We start from the raw sequence: 17,138 nt of genomic DNA, 5'->3' as shown, positions 1-17,138 counted from the left end.
ATAGATATTTATTTCATAAATTAATTAAACTTGAATTCTTTTACTCATCCGAAGGGAATTGAGATTTACGTTTTTTCTTTACGAAGGGAGTAACATCCCGATGAGAAAAAGATAAATGGATATCGGGTAAGAGTTTCCGAGAAACACCGCATAAGCGTTTGGCTGGCATTATTTTATAGAAGAGGGATCAAACTTATTTTTAGGGTGTTTGGAACTGCATGCTTTAAAACTTTACTTCATAAACTTCACTATAGATATACTATTATTTTTACGGTGTTTGGAACTGCATGCTTTAAAACAAAATTAGTTTAAAGCACCTCTACAATTTTACTCTTTTTCTCAAACAAAGTACGTTAAAATCCTTTTGCTCAAAAATATAGAAGGGAACTAATTCCAAACACCTTAATTCTATTTCTATACTCGTATATTAGAAAAAAAAAATTCTTCCAAGCGGCAGGCCACATCCATCAGCGTCATTGAGCATAGAGATATTTGGCGTCGCGTCGACCGATCAACTACCGCCATCCAACAGAAAGAGAAAAAAACGATTCTAAGGCCTTGTTTAGTTCGCAAAATTTTTTATTTTTGGCTACTGTAGCATTTCGTTTTATTTGACAAACATTGTCCAATCACGGAGTAACTAGGCTCAAAAGATTCATCTCACAAATTACAAGTAAACTGTGCAATTAGTTTTTATTTTCATCTATATTTAATGCTCCATGCATACGACCAAAGATTCGATGTGACGGAGAATCTTGAAATTTTTTACGAACTAAACAAGGCCTAAGGAATAAAAAAAAAGGAAAAATTGTGCAAACTCTTCGTCAGTGCTGATGACAGAAGCAGCTGCCCTTACTCTAGCAACCACGGTGCTAGAAGCTATGTACATGATTGATTCCACTATTTTAACAGATAATCAATAGTTAGTACTCTTTCTAAACGGGTCTTAGTTTGATCATCATCCTGATGGAGAATTAAATCCTACATTCAAATTACCAGCTCCAAGATTCATGGTACAACTATAGCGATTCGCAAGATTACCAGAATCATATGGCTGATCAACTAGCTAGATAGGCTCTGAGTGAATTAGTTTGCAATCAAATCTCTCTTAATAGTGCTTGTTGTCATTCTGCTCATGAGCAAAAGTGTCCTTTACTTTCGACACTCTCAAATATAACTATTAACTCTATAATGGTCCTAACCGTAACACGCTGTTAATCATATAGGCCTTGTTCAGTTGGCAAAAATTTTGGGTTTTAACACTGTAGCATTTTTGTTTTTATTTGATAAACATTGTCAGATGAACTGTGTAATTAGTTTTTATTTTTATGTATATTTAATGCACCATACATCTGCCGTAAAATTTGATGGGATGGAAAATCTTGAAAATTTTTGAAACTAAACAAGGCCATAGTTTCATTGTAAAAAAAAAAACAGCTAAGCAAGATGGCCGAGAGAGCCGTTGACGCAGAGCATTGAACGGCATCTCTCTCGGCTGCTCTCGAATGCGCTGCCTGCCGGCATCCCGGAAATTGCGTGGCGGAGCGGAGCCGAGGCGGGCTGGTCTCACACGGCACGAAACCGTCCCGGCACACGGCACCACGATTTTTCCTTCCCCTCCCCCTGCCCTTCTTTTTCCTCATAAATAGCCACCCCCTCCTCGCCTCTTTCCCCCCAACTCGTCTTCGTCCCTCGTGTTGTTCGGCGTCCACGGACACAGCCCGATCCCAATCCCTCTTCTCCGAGCCTCGTCGATCGCCCCCTTCCCTCGCTTCAAGGTACGGCGATCGTCCTCCCGCTTTCGCTTCTCCCCTCCCCTCCTCTCGATTATGGGTTATTGGGGCTGCGAGTCATCTTTCTGGCGATTTATTATGGTCTCGATCTGGTGGTAACTGTGGCGATTTATTATGGGAGCCCTCGATCTAGAAGTCGAGTACTCTCTCTGGTAACTGTAGCGATTTGTTATGGGGGCTCTCGATCTAGAAGCCGAGTACTCTCTGGTAACTGTGGGACCCTTGTAGGGTTGGGTTGTTATGATTATTTGGGCTTGTGATTAGGTTGTATCTGATGCAGAATGATGTATTGATCGTCCTATTAGATTAGATGGAAACAAGTAGGGTGACTCTGATTTATTTATCCTTGATCTCGTTTGATGTCCCTAGCTAGGCCTGTGCGTCTGGTTCGTCATACTAGTTTTGTTGTTTTTGGTGCTGGTTCTGATGCCCGTCCAGATCAAGTCATATGAACCAGCTGCTGTCTTATTAAATTTGGATCTGCCTGTTTTAACATATATGTTCATATAGAATTGATATGAGCTAGTATGAACTAGCTGCTTGTCTTATTAAATTTGGATCTGCATGTGTTATATGATGGATGAAATATGTGCTTAAGATATATGCTGCGGTTTTCTGCCGAGGCTGTAGCTTTTGTCTGATTAAAGTGCATCATGCTTATTCGTTGAACTCTGTGGCTGTCTTAATAAGAATTCATGTTTGCCTGATGTTGGAGAAAACATACATAAGAATTCATGTTTGCCTGATGTTCGAGAAAATATGCATCGACCTACTTAGCTATTACTTGATGCGCATGCTTTGTCCTGTTTTGTTTGATATGCATGCTTAGAAAGATTAAAATATATGTGGCTGCTGTTTGATTCGATAATTCTTTAGCATCTACCTGATGAGCATGCATGCTCTTGTTATTCACTGCTACTGTTCCTTGATTCTGTGCCACCTACATGTTACATGTTTATGGTTGCTTCTTTTTCTACTTGGTGTACTACTATATGCTTACCCTTTTGTTTGGTTTCTCTGCAGATGCAGATCTTTGTGAAGACCCTCACCGGCAAGACTATCACCCTTGAGGTGGAGTCTTCTGACACCATAGACAACGTCAAGGCCAAGATCCAGGACAAGGAGGGCATCCCTCCTGACCAGCAGCGGCTTATCTTCGCTGGCAAGCAGCTTGAGGACGGCCGCACGCTTGCCGACTACAACATTCAGAAGGAGTCAACCCTCCACTTGGTGCTGCGCCTCAGGGGAGGCATGCAGATCTTTGTCAAGACCTTGACTGGCAAGACAATCACCCTTGAGGTGGAGTCTTCTGACACCATTGACAACGTCAAGGCCAAGATCCAGGACAAGGAAGGCATCCCCCCAGACCAGCAGCGGCTCATCTTTGCCGGCAAGCAACTCGAGGACGGGCGCACGCTTGCCGACTACAACATCCAGAAGGAGAGCACTCTCCACCTTGTGCTCCGCCTCAGGGGAGGCATGCAGATCTTTGTGAAGACCCTGACCGGCAAGACTATCACCCTTGAGGTGGAGTCCTCGGACACCATCGACAATGTCAAGGCCAAGATCCAGGACAAGGAGGGCATCCCCCCTGACCAGCAGCGGCTCATCTTCGCCGGCAAGCAGCTGGAGGACGGGCGCACTCTCGCTGATTACAACATTCAGAAGGAGAGCACCCTCCACTTGGTGCTGCGCCTTAGGGGAGGCATGCAGATCTTCGTGAAGACCCTTACTGGCAAGACGATCACCCTTGAGGTGGAGTCCTCGGACACCATCGACAATGTCAAGGCCAAGATCCAGGACAAGGAGGGCATCCCACCGGACCAGCAGCGTCTGATCTTCGCTGGCAAGCAGCTGGAGGATGGCCGCACCCTTGCGGATTACAACATCCAGAAAGAGAGCACCCTCCACCTGGTGCTCCGCCTCAGGGGAGGAATGCAGATCTTCGTGAAGACATTGACGGGCAAGACCATCACCTTGGAGGTTGAGAGCTCTGACACCATCGACAATGTGAAGGCCAAGATCCAGGACAAGGAGGGCATTCCCCCGGATCAGCAGCGTCTGATCTTTGCTGGCAAGCAGCTGGAGGATGGCCGTACTCTTGCGGACTACAACATCCAGAAGGAGAGCACCCTCCACTTGGTGCTCCGCCTGAGGGGTGGTATGCAGATCTTTGTGAAGACTTTGACTGGCAAGACCATAACCCTGGAGGTTGAGAGCTCTGACACCATCGACAATGTGAAGGCTAAGATCCAGGATAAGGAGGGTATCCCCCCAGACCAGCAGCGTCTGATCTTCGCTGGCAAGCAGCTGGAGGATGGTCGCACCCTTGCAGACTACAACATCCAGAAGGAGAGCACCCTCCACCTGGTGCTCCGTCTTCGCGGTGGTCAGTAAGCCATCAGTCGTTGAAGCTGCTGCCGCACCTGGGTTGTCTAGTGCCTCTTGTTTCGGCCATGTCCAGTCTTTGAAGTATCTGTATGGTCCGTCATTGAAGCGTTGGTCAGTCTGAAGTATTTGTATGGAAGCATTTGTATGGTCTGTGTCGTGTCTGAGTTCGTTTCATGGACCGGTTGTGTTCCTCTGTGTTCTACCCTAAACTATAGTGCGGCAGCATATGGCTTAATTCTAAATAAATGTGATGTTGGAATTTAAAATATGTGTTGAATATTGTTTTTTGCTATGTCAGTTAATTTTACTAAATTGGTTGGCTATCAATTTTTTTTACTGGTGTTTGTCGCACCTAAATCTTTTGACTGAATGTTCACTTCAGGTTCTGGCATTTTTCAATTTTTGAGACTGGTTAAAACCTACTACCTAAAAAGAATGCAGTTCTTGATTTTCATTAGAAGTTTGATTAGAGCTACTGATACTGGACCGTCCATCAGGTTAAATGTGCATAGAATCATAATATTAATCATATTTTTTTTTATGAAAGCTTGGCTTAATCCAAACCTTTTTCCTTTTTGGATCATATTATGGATCATATTATTGATATATACATGTTTGTCTGATTACATGTTTGATTTGATTATTTGGTCCGTGACTATTACTATTTTATTCTTTGGATCATATTGTTGATATATACATGTTTGATTGTCTGATTACATGTTTGATTATTTGGCCATTGCAAAATAAAACTTGTGTAATCTCTTGTTATAATGTTATTACGTGTCTACCTATGGGCCAAATTAGTATTACTGGATGCGGCTAGAAGTATAGACCCTTGATTAAAGAAATTTCACGGTTAAACTGATGGATGGATGTTATTGGCCTGGAAACAGCTCCTTGCTGATTGATCAGCTCAGTTTGATTTGGTAAATATCAGTGTATCACAATGTGTTCAGAGAAATCAAGCTCTTCATTCATATCCTTGGCTTTTGAGTTTTGTTATAGGCTAGTGTTCGTCTAACCTGCAGTTTCCGGCTGTTTCCAGTTTCTTGTTGGATGTTCACTCTGTATTGACTAGTAAATGTTAGCTAGAGTATTCAGATTCCAACTGTCGGATTAGTCCTAAAAAAAAATTGTCGGAACAATTATAAATGTCTCGATGCGGGCACATCACACCGTTTGTTGTAGATTAACATATTTGGCTAGATTCAGATCTTTTTGAATCAAGGAGATGAAGGCCATGTACTCATGTAGTCATGTTGGCTTGTGCAGAACCTTGTTCCCGATTTACGAGTTAATGTATTCCTGTGTATGTTATCACTCTTGAGGCCAATTAAACACAGCACAACAAAAAAAAAGAAAAATAAAACAAGGGAATCTCTTCTGCAAATCAGAGTTCACCTCATGTCCATCTTCAGACATATTTTTCTAATTTTTTTAGAAAAAAAAAAATCAAGAACCCGTTTCTATGGTGTCGAAATAGTAGGTGACCGGCACCTGTCGTGTCCTCTGTGACCTGTCAGAATTTTCTCAATTTCTTGGTGAATGGTGATGGCCTTATGCACTGTCAGAATAAACCCTCCAAGACCAATCACAACATAGAAAATCCTTTTGTTTTTGAACTTTGGGATATGAAAGCCTGAGTTATGAATTTCTTATGCATACGAACTTACGAAGCATTTTATATTTTACTCGTAATAGATAGAGAAATGAGAACAGCAATTCTGCATTTGTGAACTTGTAGGAGTGTCGCAGCTGTTGCCAACTGAATCAAGAACCGAGATTTGGCAAGTGATGAAGACCCACGCGACAAGCTGGGGTCATAGTGCTCGCCTACCCTATCAATACTATTGCAAATCGTGGCAAGATCATCAAGTTTTGCACTAGGGGATAGCATGGCATGTGATTCAGTTTTGATCTCCAATTCCGTACTTTTCTCTCCAACAGTCCAACTTTCATACTTGTTCTGCACACTGCAGGTGGGACACATTGCACTGAACCAATACATCTGTCTCTTCAAATTTCTCTTTTGGGCCACAAAGACTATTGGACTTGCTTTGTTTACACCACTCGTTGGACATGGGCCTCTAAGGAAGCAGGTGTACTCTATATTTAATTTTATTAAAATCTGTCAAGCAACTAAAAGAGCAAGCCTGCTTGAACAATCCACCATGAAGAGCACATTACTGTCTAACATGGCTTATTTCAAGATGATTACTGTCTACCGTAATGATGAAGTCCAACTATGCATATATAATTATATAAATGATAAAGAAATAAAATGTAGGGGGAAAATCAATGGCACTCGCACTCAGAGTTGGAAAAATGAATCAGTCAGCTTCAGCGCAGAAAGAGAGCTGACGCTGAAACGCATCCGTATCCATAAAACTGCTTCATCCAGCTAATAAGTGAGAGGGACATTGTCCATAGGTTTTATCCAAAACGCATCTTTCTCTGTCTAATGAATCAAAGCTGAAAGCTCTGCTAACCCTGACCATTCACAATAATACTGTCGTGTATTTGTTTATCAGAAGGAACGGTGAGTGGGAAACCTGTGATTTCTTTTGTGATCAGTTGGTGATGGTACCAAGACCAAGAAGATGTGGTTAGAAATTTCAGCTAGTGTCCTTTGCATTTTGTTTGTATACAACACCACACACTTTGTGACCACTGACCAGTGGCCAACTTTTGTTTAGTTCAACGGTTCAGGCCGGCCTTCCGGCGGGCACCTAATACACTAATTAATACTACTATTGTAGCTAACCTCAAAAGAAATGCATGCATTTGCAGTTGTCTGTCCTAATCAACTACTAGCAGAGACTCACATTATTGATGGATGGAGGAAATTAAGTTCAGCCTTTGACGTGGATGCAACAACTGCACAAGATACCGTCTTAGCCGTTGTGTCAAAGTTTGCTTTGCTAACGTTTTGATAAGAAAACCAGCTTTGACTAACACGAGAGGATGAGCGCCTTACGTTTGGCATAATGTATTGTAGTCCGGCACGGCAAGTTAGACTCTGTAGTGTTAGCCGCCCGGCCTCTTTACGTTTGGCACAATTTAGGGCACGTTCGTTTCCAATAGAAATAAAAATAGCCCAGGAATTAATTCAATTCGTGAAGTTTATATAATTTTAACTAGCATTCCTGGATTTTTTTTTCCAGGTGCTTATTCCTAGCGTAACGAACGAGCCCTTAATTGAAATTTGGCATGGCAAGTTAGACTCCGTGTGAGCCGGTCACCGCAAGTTATGACGAAGACATAATCCTTGAGGCACTTTTTACGCAACCTCATGTTGTCAATGTTTCTTCCGGTACATTACACTATAATTTTATTTTTCTCTAGTATGTGCGACTATGTGAGTAATAAATTTAGATCTTAGAAAGGGAGAAAAATAATATTGCTACCTACTAGTTTGAAGATTATACATCTTCTTTCTCTAAACGTTTTGGTCTGCTACTTAAGCCATCTTTAAGGCTAATTGCTCAAGATTCAACAATTGGGACGTCTCAAATGATCAAATCCTATAAGGTTGCTAAGGTCTTATTGTTCCAATTCCAGCTTTTTGGATGAAAATTTACCAGTGTCTTAAGAAGTAGTAATTCACGAGAGAAGCAAGTTCAAAAAAAAAAATCACGAGAGAAGCTTTAAAGAGTGACAGGAGGCGCCCGTTTAACGGCGTCGACAAGTCTAACGGACACCAACCAGCGAACCACCAGCCACCTAAGCATGAAAACGGAACGGAAATCCCGAACCGCTTTCTATATTTGATCCGATCGAATTCGTATTTTTTTATCCGACTTTATCGTTTTCGTATTTTAGATGTTTCGTATTTTAAATGTAAAAGTAGAAAACAGTTTTGATATTTTTCGACCGTTTTCTACTTTTCTACTTTTAATTTGAAATATTTTGAATTTAAAATTTGGTTTAAACCAAATTTAGTCAACTATAGTGTTACACAGCTCAATTACAGACTACTCACCATGCATCTGCGTTCTTTCTACCGGTGGCTAGTTGCGTTCCTGCTAGCTATTAATTGCTTATTCTAGACTTGTATTTATGTGTGGGCTATTTTATTAAATACCTAAGACCAAGGATCATGCACTTTTTAATTATTATATGTACTTGAACTTGATCCTATATATACTTAGTCATGCACTTGGTACTATATATCGGTATTTCGTATTAAGTTTTTGTATATCGACCGTGTTCGACATAAATCCGATCGAATTGGTTCGTTTTCGAAATTCTCGATATTTCGTAAGTTCGTGTTCCTTTTCGTGTCCGACTTTATCGTTTTCGTTTTCGTATTTTAAATGTAAAAGTAGAAAACAATTTTAGATTTTTTCGACCGCTTCCACCACCGCACCAGCGCCGAGATAGCCCAGCGAAGCAAACGGCCGAGACGGTACCCCCCTCTCGAGAGTTCCGCTCCACCTCCACCACGGGGGATTCCTTCCCCACCGCTCCTTCCCTTTCCCTTCCTCGTCCGCCGTTATAAATAGCCAGCCCCGTCCCCGGCTTCTTTCCCCAACCTCTCGTCTTGCTCGGACTTCGGAGCACACGCACAACCCGATCCCCAATCCCCCTCGTCTCTCCTCACCGGCTTCGCGGATCTCCGCTTCAAGGTACGGCGATCGATCATCCTCCCTCCCTCTCTCTCTCTCTACCTAATCTTCTTTAGATAGACTAGATCGGCGATCCATAGTTAGGGCCTTCTAGTTCCGTTCCTGTTTTTCCATGGCTACGTGGTGCAATAGATCTGATGGAGTTATGAGGGTTAACTTGTCATGCTCTTGCGATTTATATATAGTCTCTTTAGGAGATCAATTTAATCTCGGATGGTTCGAGATCGGTGGTCCATGGTTAGTACTCTAGGCTGTGGAGTCGGGGGTTAGATCCGCGCTGTTAGGGTTCGTAGATGTAGGCGATCTGTTCTGATTGATAACTTGTTAGTACCTGGGAATCCTGGGATGGTTCTAGCTGGTTCGCAGCTGAGATCGATTTCATGATCTGCTATATCTTGTTTCGTTGCCTATCCCTTTTTATCTGTCCGTTGTATGATGTTAGCCTTTGATATATTTCGTCTTGTGCAGCACTTAATTGTTAAGTGATAATTTTTAGCATGCCTTTTTTTTTATTTGGTTTTGTTTGATTGTGCTGCTGTTCTAGATCAGAGTAGAAGACTGTTTCAAACTGCCTGCTGGATTTATTAAATTTGGATCTGTATGTGTGTCACATATATATCTTAATAATAAAGATGGATGGAACTTTTATATATTTTGCTGTTGGTTTTGCTGGTACTTTCTTAGATATACTCTTTTTGGATATGGATAGGTAAATGCTTAGATACATGAAGCAACGTACAGTTTAATAATTCTTGTTCATCTAATAAACACAAATAAGGACGGGCGTAAATGTTGCTGTGGGTTTTACTGGTACTTTCTTAGATATATACATGCTTAGATACATGACGTAACATGCTGCTACAGTTTAATAAATATTGTTTATATAATAAACAAACATGATGTTTATTATCTTGGTATGCTTGGGTGATGTTATATGCAGCAGCTGTGTGGATTTTTAAATACCCTGATGATCATGCATGACCTTGCCTTAGTTTGCTGTTTATTTGCTTGAGACTGCTTCTTTCGCTTATACTCACCCATTATTTTGGTGACTTCTGCAGATGCAGATCTTTGTGAAGACCCTCACCGGCAAGACTATCACCCTTGAGGTGGAGTCTTCTGACACCATCGACAACGTCAAGGCCAAGATCCAGGACAAGGAGGGTATCCCCCCGGACCAGCAGCGCCTCATCTTTGCTGGCAAGCAGCTCGAGGACGGGCGCACTCTTGCTGATTACAACATCCAGAAGGAGAGCACCCTCCACTTGGTGCTGCGTCTCAGGGGAGGCATGCAGATCTTCGTGAAGACCCTTACTGGCAAGACGATCACCCTTGAGGTGGAGTCCTCGGACACCATCGACAACGTCAAGGCCAAGATCCAGGACAAGGAGGGCATCCCACCAGACCAGCAGCGCCTGATCTTCGCTGGCAAGCAGCTGGAGGATGGCCGCACCCTTGCGGATTACAACATCCAGAAGGAGAGCACCCTCCACCTGGTGCTCCGCCTCAGGGGTGGCATGCAGATATTTGTGAAGACCCTTACTGGCAAGACGATCACCCTTGAGGTGGAGTCCTCGGACACCATCGACAACGTCAAGGCCAAGATCCAGGACAAGGAGGGCATCCCACCGGACCAGCAGCGTCTGATCTTCGCTGGAAAGCAGCTGGAGGATGGCCGCACCCTTGCGGATTACAACATCCAGAAGGAGAGCACCCTCCACCTGGTGCTCCGCCTCAGGGGTGGCATGCAGATCTTTGTGAAGACATTGACTGGCAAGACCATCACCTTGGAGGTTGAGAGCTCTGACACCATTGATAATGTCAAGGCCAAGATTCAGGACAAGGAGGGCATTCCCCCAGACCAGCAGCGTCTGATCTTCGCTGGCAAACAGCTGGAGGATGGCCGCACCCTCGCTGACTACAACATTCAGAAGGAGAGCACCCTCCATCTTGTGCTCCGCCTGAGGGGTGGTATGCAGATCTTTGTGAAGACCTTGACTGGCAAGACCATTACCCTGGAGGTTGAGAGCTCTGACACCATTGATAACGTGAAGGCCAAGATCCAGGACAAGGAGGGCATCCCCCCGGACCAGCAGCGTCTGATCTTCGCTGGCAAGCAGCTGGAGGATGGCCGCACCCTTGCAGACTACAACATTCAGAAGGAGAGCACCCTCCATCTGGTGCTCCGTCTCCGTGGTGGTCAGTAAGCCATAGGTCGTTTAAGCTGCTGCTGTACCTGCGTTTGTCTGGTGCCCTCTTGTGTACCTGCATATGGAGGTTGTCGTCTATTAAGTATCTGTGGTTTGTTTTAGTCGTGACTGAGTTGGTTTGAAGGACCTGTTGTGTCTTGTGTCCCGTGTGTCTACCCAAAACTATTATGCCGCAGTATGGCTTCATCATGAATAAGTTGATGTTTGAACTTATATAAGTTTGTGCTCAGTATGTTTTATTTTAGGTTATATCTCCTTGAAAACTGGCGCGGCCTTGCCGTGCCCCATCTCAATAGGCCAGTTCCATCGTTGTAGAACTTAATATAAATAGTGATACTAACAAAATAAAGAACTGTGCTGCTTAGAATACATAGACTATTTGAAATCATGCATGGATACATAATAGCATATACAACAAAAGAGAAGCAAGATCATGCATTGTGCTATACACCAAACAACTATTGCTAGATTACTCTTTTTCTCTTACTGTTATGTATTTGATTTCGACATTGCAGCTACTGCTATGTATCCCGTTGACAACCTATTCATTTCTTGTTTCTAGCAAGTGGCAGTGGGCAGCAGTCGATGCAGCTGCAGATTGACCGGAGCGATCTCCCATATTGATTGTATCCATCACCATTAAGGCCTTGTTTAGTTCCATTTTCAGATTTCTCGTAATATTGCTTCATATGCATGAAGCATTAAATATAAATAAAAAATAATTAATTATATAATTAATTTGTAATTTATGAGACGAATTTTTTTAAACCTAGTTACTATATGATTAGACAATATTTGTCAAATATAAATGAAAGTGCTGTCTATTTTGCAATTTTTTTTGAACTAAACAAAGCCTAAAATTGACTGGAGCTACCTTCACCCAGACTGATTGGAATCCATCTCCTGAAAACGTGTACCGGAAAACTTCAGCAAACTCCATTAGGGCCTGTTCGTTTCACAAGGAATGGACGCCGGGATTGATTCCAACTTGAAATCTTATGATAATTTGTATTAGATTTGATCTCCAGGAATGAATCCAGAAGGAAGGAGGGCAAAACGAACGTGGTCTTAGGCATGAAGCATCATCGAGGAGGCGACTATACGCATGAGAAACATGGAAAATACAGAGAGGATGAGCTCAGCCTAACGGATTGAAGCGAATGGGGTCTCTCCTCGTCACATTTGACTGAGGCTCACCCTGTGTCATTGCCACAGCAGCCTCGGCGTGCTGGTCCTCATTATCTTCGATTGAAGCTCGCCTGCGCCATTGCCACCAGCTCGTCATGCATTTTGGGTGTATACAACACCACATACACTTTGTGACCATGACCAACACTTTTGTTTAGTTCAACGGTCCGGCCTTCCGGGCACCTAATAATACACTAATTAATCTATTGCAGCTAAGCTCAAAGGAAATGCATTTGCAGCTGTCTGTCCCAATCAATCCACTAGCAGACTCATATTATTGATGGAGGAAATTAAATTCAGTCTTTGACGTAGATGCAACAACTGCACATGATACGTTTTGAGAAAATTAAACCAGCTTTGACCAACACGAAATGAGCGCCTTACGTTTGGCACGTACTCCGGCACGGCAAGTTAGACTCTGTATGTAGTGGTAGAGCCGGCCTCCTTACGTTGGGCACAGTTTTAGTTGAGCCCGGCATGGCAGGTTAGACCAGAGTGTGAGCCGGCCACCACAAGTTATTATTTATAACATATATATAGGAGCAAGTGCACATAACAAAATAATTAGCATGTTCGCTTGAGCTTATCAGCCGAATCTGTCAATCATTTAGCAGTGTTTTTCTTTTTTAAAAAATCAGCCAACAATACTTCTGTCATGGCTTCCAAACAAACAAGCGAATGTGAGCAAACTATATGAATTGTCACGTCATATTTATGTTGAGATGAAGAAGAGAAATAAATGGCATGTAAAATTATAGCCAGTGATAGACGAGCACAAGGCCTTCTATTCTTAAATCAGACTTTGAAAGAAAAAAAAAGGACTTGAATGGGAGACACGAGTAAGGCCATTTTTTTTGTAAGAATGGGTTCTTAAAAAAATTTTAAAAATTTTCAAGATTTTCAGTCACATAGAATTTTTGGACATATTCATAGAGCACTAATATAGATAAAAAAATAACTAATTACACAGTTTGTCTGTAATTTGCGAGATAAATCTTTTGAGCCTAGTAAGTCCATGATCACACAAAAATTATCAAATACAAATGAAAGTGCTACAGTAGCTAAACCTAATTTTTTTTGACCGACTAAACAAGGCCCAAAATTGTTAAATTTACTCAGGTGACACGGCATTAACGATAGTAGGTAGCTAAATTAATAGTCATACTCTAACAGCTATAGCCGAGAAGGCTAAACAACTATAACCGTCTGGCTAGCTAATGGTCGAGTGAGGCCCGTATAGATGTAGTTAAATAGCTAAAATTTTTGGAGAAATAAGCATTTTTTTGGAAGAATATATTTAAACATGGGCTTGTAAAACTTGGCTGTAAAGATTTGGAATTTAGGATCTTGGAGCCCCAAAACTGTATAAACTTGCTTAGGGACCCGTGTCTTGTGTGTTGCAGACCAAAAAATTTAGAAAGCATCTAAACACCTATTTGAATGTAAAGTTTACAGCCAAAAGTTTTAGGATGTAAAGATTTGGGATCTAAAAGTAGTCATTAGGAAATAACACGTTAGAGAGAGAGAGTAGATCTTCTTATTGGTTTCTCATGCACTAATCGAACCAATCACTGGACCACTTGAACCAAACTTTATCACATTGAACTTTGTCAGTTCAGTTCGAACGCAGGACTGGAGCTGCCCTTAAGGCCAATTGCTCAAGATTCATTCAACAATTGAAACATCTCCCATGATTAAATCAGTATAAGGTTGCTATGGTCTTGCTTGACAAAGTTTTTTTTTTGAGGGAATTTCAACTAAATTTTTGAGTGAAACTATCAAATACTGATTTTAAAAATTTTTTATAAAAGGAAGCGCAGAGATAAAAGGCCATCTATGCTACAAAAGTACCCAAAAATGTAATCCTAAAGTATGAATTGCATTTTTTTTGTTTGGACGAAAGGAAAGGAGTATTACCACAAGAATGATATCATCTTCATATTTAGATCTTTTTTGGGTAAAGCTTGAGATTCTCTAAATATAGAGAAATCAGAAGAAAAAAAAACCGTGTTTTGGTGGTTTTGATTTCTAGCCTCCACAATAACTTTGACGGCGTCGACAAGTCTAACGGACACCAAGCAGCGAACCACCAGCGCCGAGCCAAGCGAAGCAGACGGCCGAGACGTTGACACCTTCGGCGCGGCATCTCTCGAGAGTTCCGCTCCGGCGCTCCACCTCCACCGCTGGCGGTTTCTTATTCCGTTCCGTTCCGCCTCCTGCTCTGCTCCTCTCCACACCACACGGCACGAAACCGTTACGGCACCGGCAGCACCCAGCACGGGAGAGGGGATTCCTTTCCCACCGTTCCTTCCCTTTCCGCCCCGCCGCTATAAATAGCCAGCCCCATCCCCAGCTTTTTTCCCCAATCTCATCTCCTCTCTCCTGTTGTTCGGAGCACACGCACAATCCGATCGATCCCCAAATCCCCTTCGTCTCTCCTCGCGAGCCTCGTGGATCCCAGCTTCAAGGTACGGCGATCGATCATCCCCCCTCCTTCTCTCTACCTTCTTTTCTCTAGACTACATCGGATGGCGATCCATGGTTAGGGCCTGCTAGTTTCCCTTCCTGTTTTGTCGATGGCTGCGAGGCACAATAGATCTGATGGCGTTATGACGGCTAACTTGTCATGTTGTTGCGATTTATAGTCCCTTTAGGAGATCAGTTTAATTTCTCGGATGGTTCGAGATCGGTGGTCCATGGTTAGTACCCTAAGATCCGCGCTGTTAGGGTTCGTAGATGGAGGCGACCTGTTCTGATTGTTAACTTGTCAGTACCTGGGAAATCCTGGGATGGTTCTAGCTCGTCCGCAGATGAGATCGATTTCATGATCCTCTGTATCTTGTTTCGTTGCCTAGGTTCCGTCTAATCTATCCGTGGTATGATGTAGATGTTTTGATCGTGCTAACTACGTCTTGTAAAGTTAATTGTCAGGTCATAATTTTTAGCATGCCTTTTTTTTTGTTTGGTTTTGTCTAATTGGGCTGTCGTTCTAGATCAGAGTAGAAGACTGTTCCAAACTACCTGCTGGATTTATTGAACTTGGATCTGTATGTGTGTCACATATCTTCATAAATTCATGATTAAGATGGATTGAAATATCTTTTATCTTTTTGGTATGGATAGTTCTATATGTTGGTGTGGCTTTGTTAGATGTATACATGCTTAGATACATGAAGCAACGTGCTGCTACTGTTTAGTAATTGCTGTTCATTTGTCTAATAAACAGATAAGGATAGGTATTTATGTTGCTGTTGGTTTTGCTGGTACTTTGTTGGATACAAATGCTTCAATACAGAAAACAGCATGCTGCTACGATTTACCATTTATCTAATCTTATCATATGTCTAATCTAATAAACAAACATGCTTTTAAATTATCTTCATATGCTTGGATGATGGCATACACAGCGGCTATGTGTGGTTTTTTAAATACCCAGCATCATGGGCATGCATGACACTGCTTTAATATGCTTTTTATTTGCTTGAGACTGTTTCTTTTGTTTATACTGACCCTTTAGTTCGGTGACTCTTCTGCAGATGCAGATCTTTGTGAAGACCCTCACTGGCAAGACTATCACCCTCGAGGTGGAGTCTTCTGACACCATCGACAACGTCAAGGCCAAGATCCAGGACAAGGAAGGCATCCCCCCGGACCAGCAGCGGCTCATCTTTGCCGGCAAGCAGCTTGAGGATGGGCGCACGCTTGCTGACTACAACATCCAGAAGGAGAGCACCCTCCACCTTGTGCTCCGCCTCAGGGGAGGCATGCAGATCTTCGTGAAGACCCTAACTGGCAAGACGATCACCCTTGAGGTGGAGTCCTCAGACACCATCGACAATGTCAAGGCAAAGATCCAGGACAAGGAGGGCATCCCACCAGACCAGCAGCGTCTGATCTTTGCCGGCAAACAGCTGGAGGATGGCCGCACCCTTGCGGATTACAACATCCAGAAGGAGAGCACCCTCCACTTGGTGCTGCGTCTCAGGGGAGGCATGCAAATCTTCGTGAAGACCCTTACTGGCAAGACGATCACCCTTGAGGTGGAGTCCTCGGACACCATCGACAACGTCAAGGCCAAGATCCAGGACAAGGAGGGCATCCCACCGGACCAGCAGCGTCTGATCTTTGCTGGCAAGCAGCTGGAGGATGGCCGCACCCTTGCGGATTACAACATCCAGAAAGAGAGTACCCTCCACCTGGTGCTCCGCCTGAGGGGTGGCATGCAGATCTTTGTGAAGACATTGACTGGCAAGACCATCACGTTGGAGGTTGAGAGCTCTGACACTATTGACAATGTGAAGGCCAAGATCCAGGACAAGGAGGGCATTCCCCCAGACCAGCAGCGTCTGATCTTTGCCGGCAAGCAGCTGGAGGATGGCCGTACCCTCGCTGACTACAACATCCAGAAGGAGAGCACCCTCCACCTGGTGCTCCGCCTGAGGGGTGGTATGCAGATCTTTGTGAAGACCTTGACTGGCAAGACCATTACCTTGGAGGTTGAGAGCTCTGACACCATCGACAATGTGAAAGCTAAGATCCAGGACAAGGAGGGGATCCCCCCGGACCAGCAGCGTCTGATCTTCGCCGGCAAGCAGCTGGAGGATGGCCGCACCCTTGCAGACTACAATATCCAGAAGGAGAGCACCCTCCATCTGGTGCTCCGTCTCCGCGGTGGTCAGTAAGCCGTGGGTCGTTTAAGCTGCCGCTGTACCTGTGTCGTCTGGTGCCTTCTGGTGTACCTGGGAGGTTGTCGTCTATCAAGTATCTGTGGTTGGTGTCATGAGTCAGTGAGTCCCAATACTGTTCGTGTCCTGTGTGCATTATACCCAAAACTGTTATGGGCAAATCATGAATAAGCTTGATGTTCGAACTTAAAAGTCTCTGCTCAATATGGTATTATGGTTGTTTTTGTTCGTCTCCTAATATTT

General features: G+C 43.3%; 1 protein-coding gene across 2 annotated transcripts; it reads left to right on the top strand.

The window, feature by feature from the left end:
- LOC8076096 (polyubiquitin) lies at positions 1,622-17,133 on the top strand. Of its 2 annotated transcripts, XM_021459912.1 has the most exons (4): positions 1,622-1,778; positions 2,817-4,004; positions 9,922-10,833; positions 15,795-17,133. In XM_021459912.1, exons 2-4 carry the CDS (start codon positions 2,817-2,819, stop codon positions 16,890-16,892), a joined length of 3,198 nt encoding a protein of 1,065 aa, XP_021315587.1. In that variant the 5' UTR covers positions 1,622-1,778; the 3' UTR covers positions 16,893-17,133. The 2 variants fall into 2 exon arrangements, with proteins under 2 accessions (XP_021315587.1, XP_021315586.1); XM_021459911.1 differs by lacking the exons at positions 1,622-1,778; positions 2,817-4,004; positions 9,922-10,833 and adding an exon at positions 14,431-14,678 and having other exon boundaries at positions 15,747-17,133.

Source organism: Sorghum bicolor, chromosome 4 (assembly GCF_000003195.3).
Source record: "Sorghum bicolor cultivar BTx623 chromosome 4, Sorghum_bicolor_NCBIv3, whole genome shotgun sequence".
Taxonomy (NCBI): Eukaryota; Viridiplantae; Streptophyta; class Magnoliopsida; order Poales; family Poaceae; genus Sorghum; species Sorghum bicolor.
Note: the sequence above shows the minus strand (reverse complement) of the source record. Positions and strands in the feature narration are given on the sequence as shown.

Excerpts from the sequence above, each read along its gene's own strand:
- LOC8076096 (XM_021459912.1), top strand. The coding sequence starts at position 2,817 with ATGCAGATCTTTGTGAAGACCCTCACCGGCAAGACTATCACCCTTGAG. Across the intron at positions 4,005-9,921 it reads GCAAGACCATAACCCTGGAG|GTGGAGTCTTCTGACACCAT; the intron begins GTTGAGAGCTCT and ends ATCACCCTTGAG. Across the intron at positions 10,834-15,794 it reads GCAAGACCATTACCCTGGAG|GTGGAGTCTTCTGACACCAT; the intron begins GTTGAGAGCTCT and ends ATCACCCTCGAG.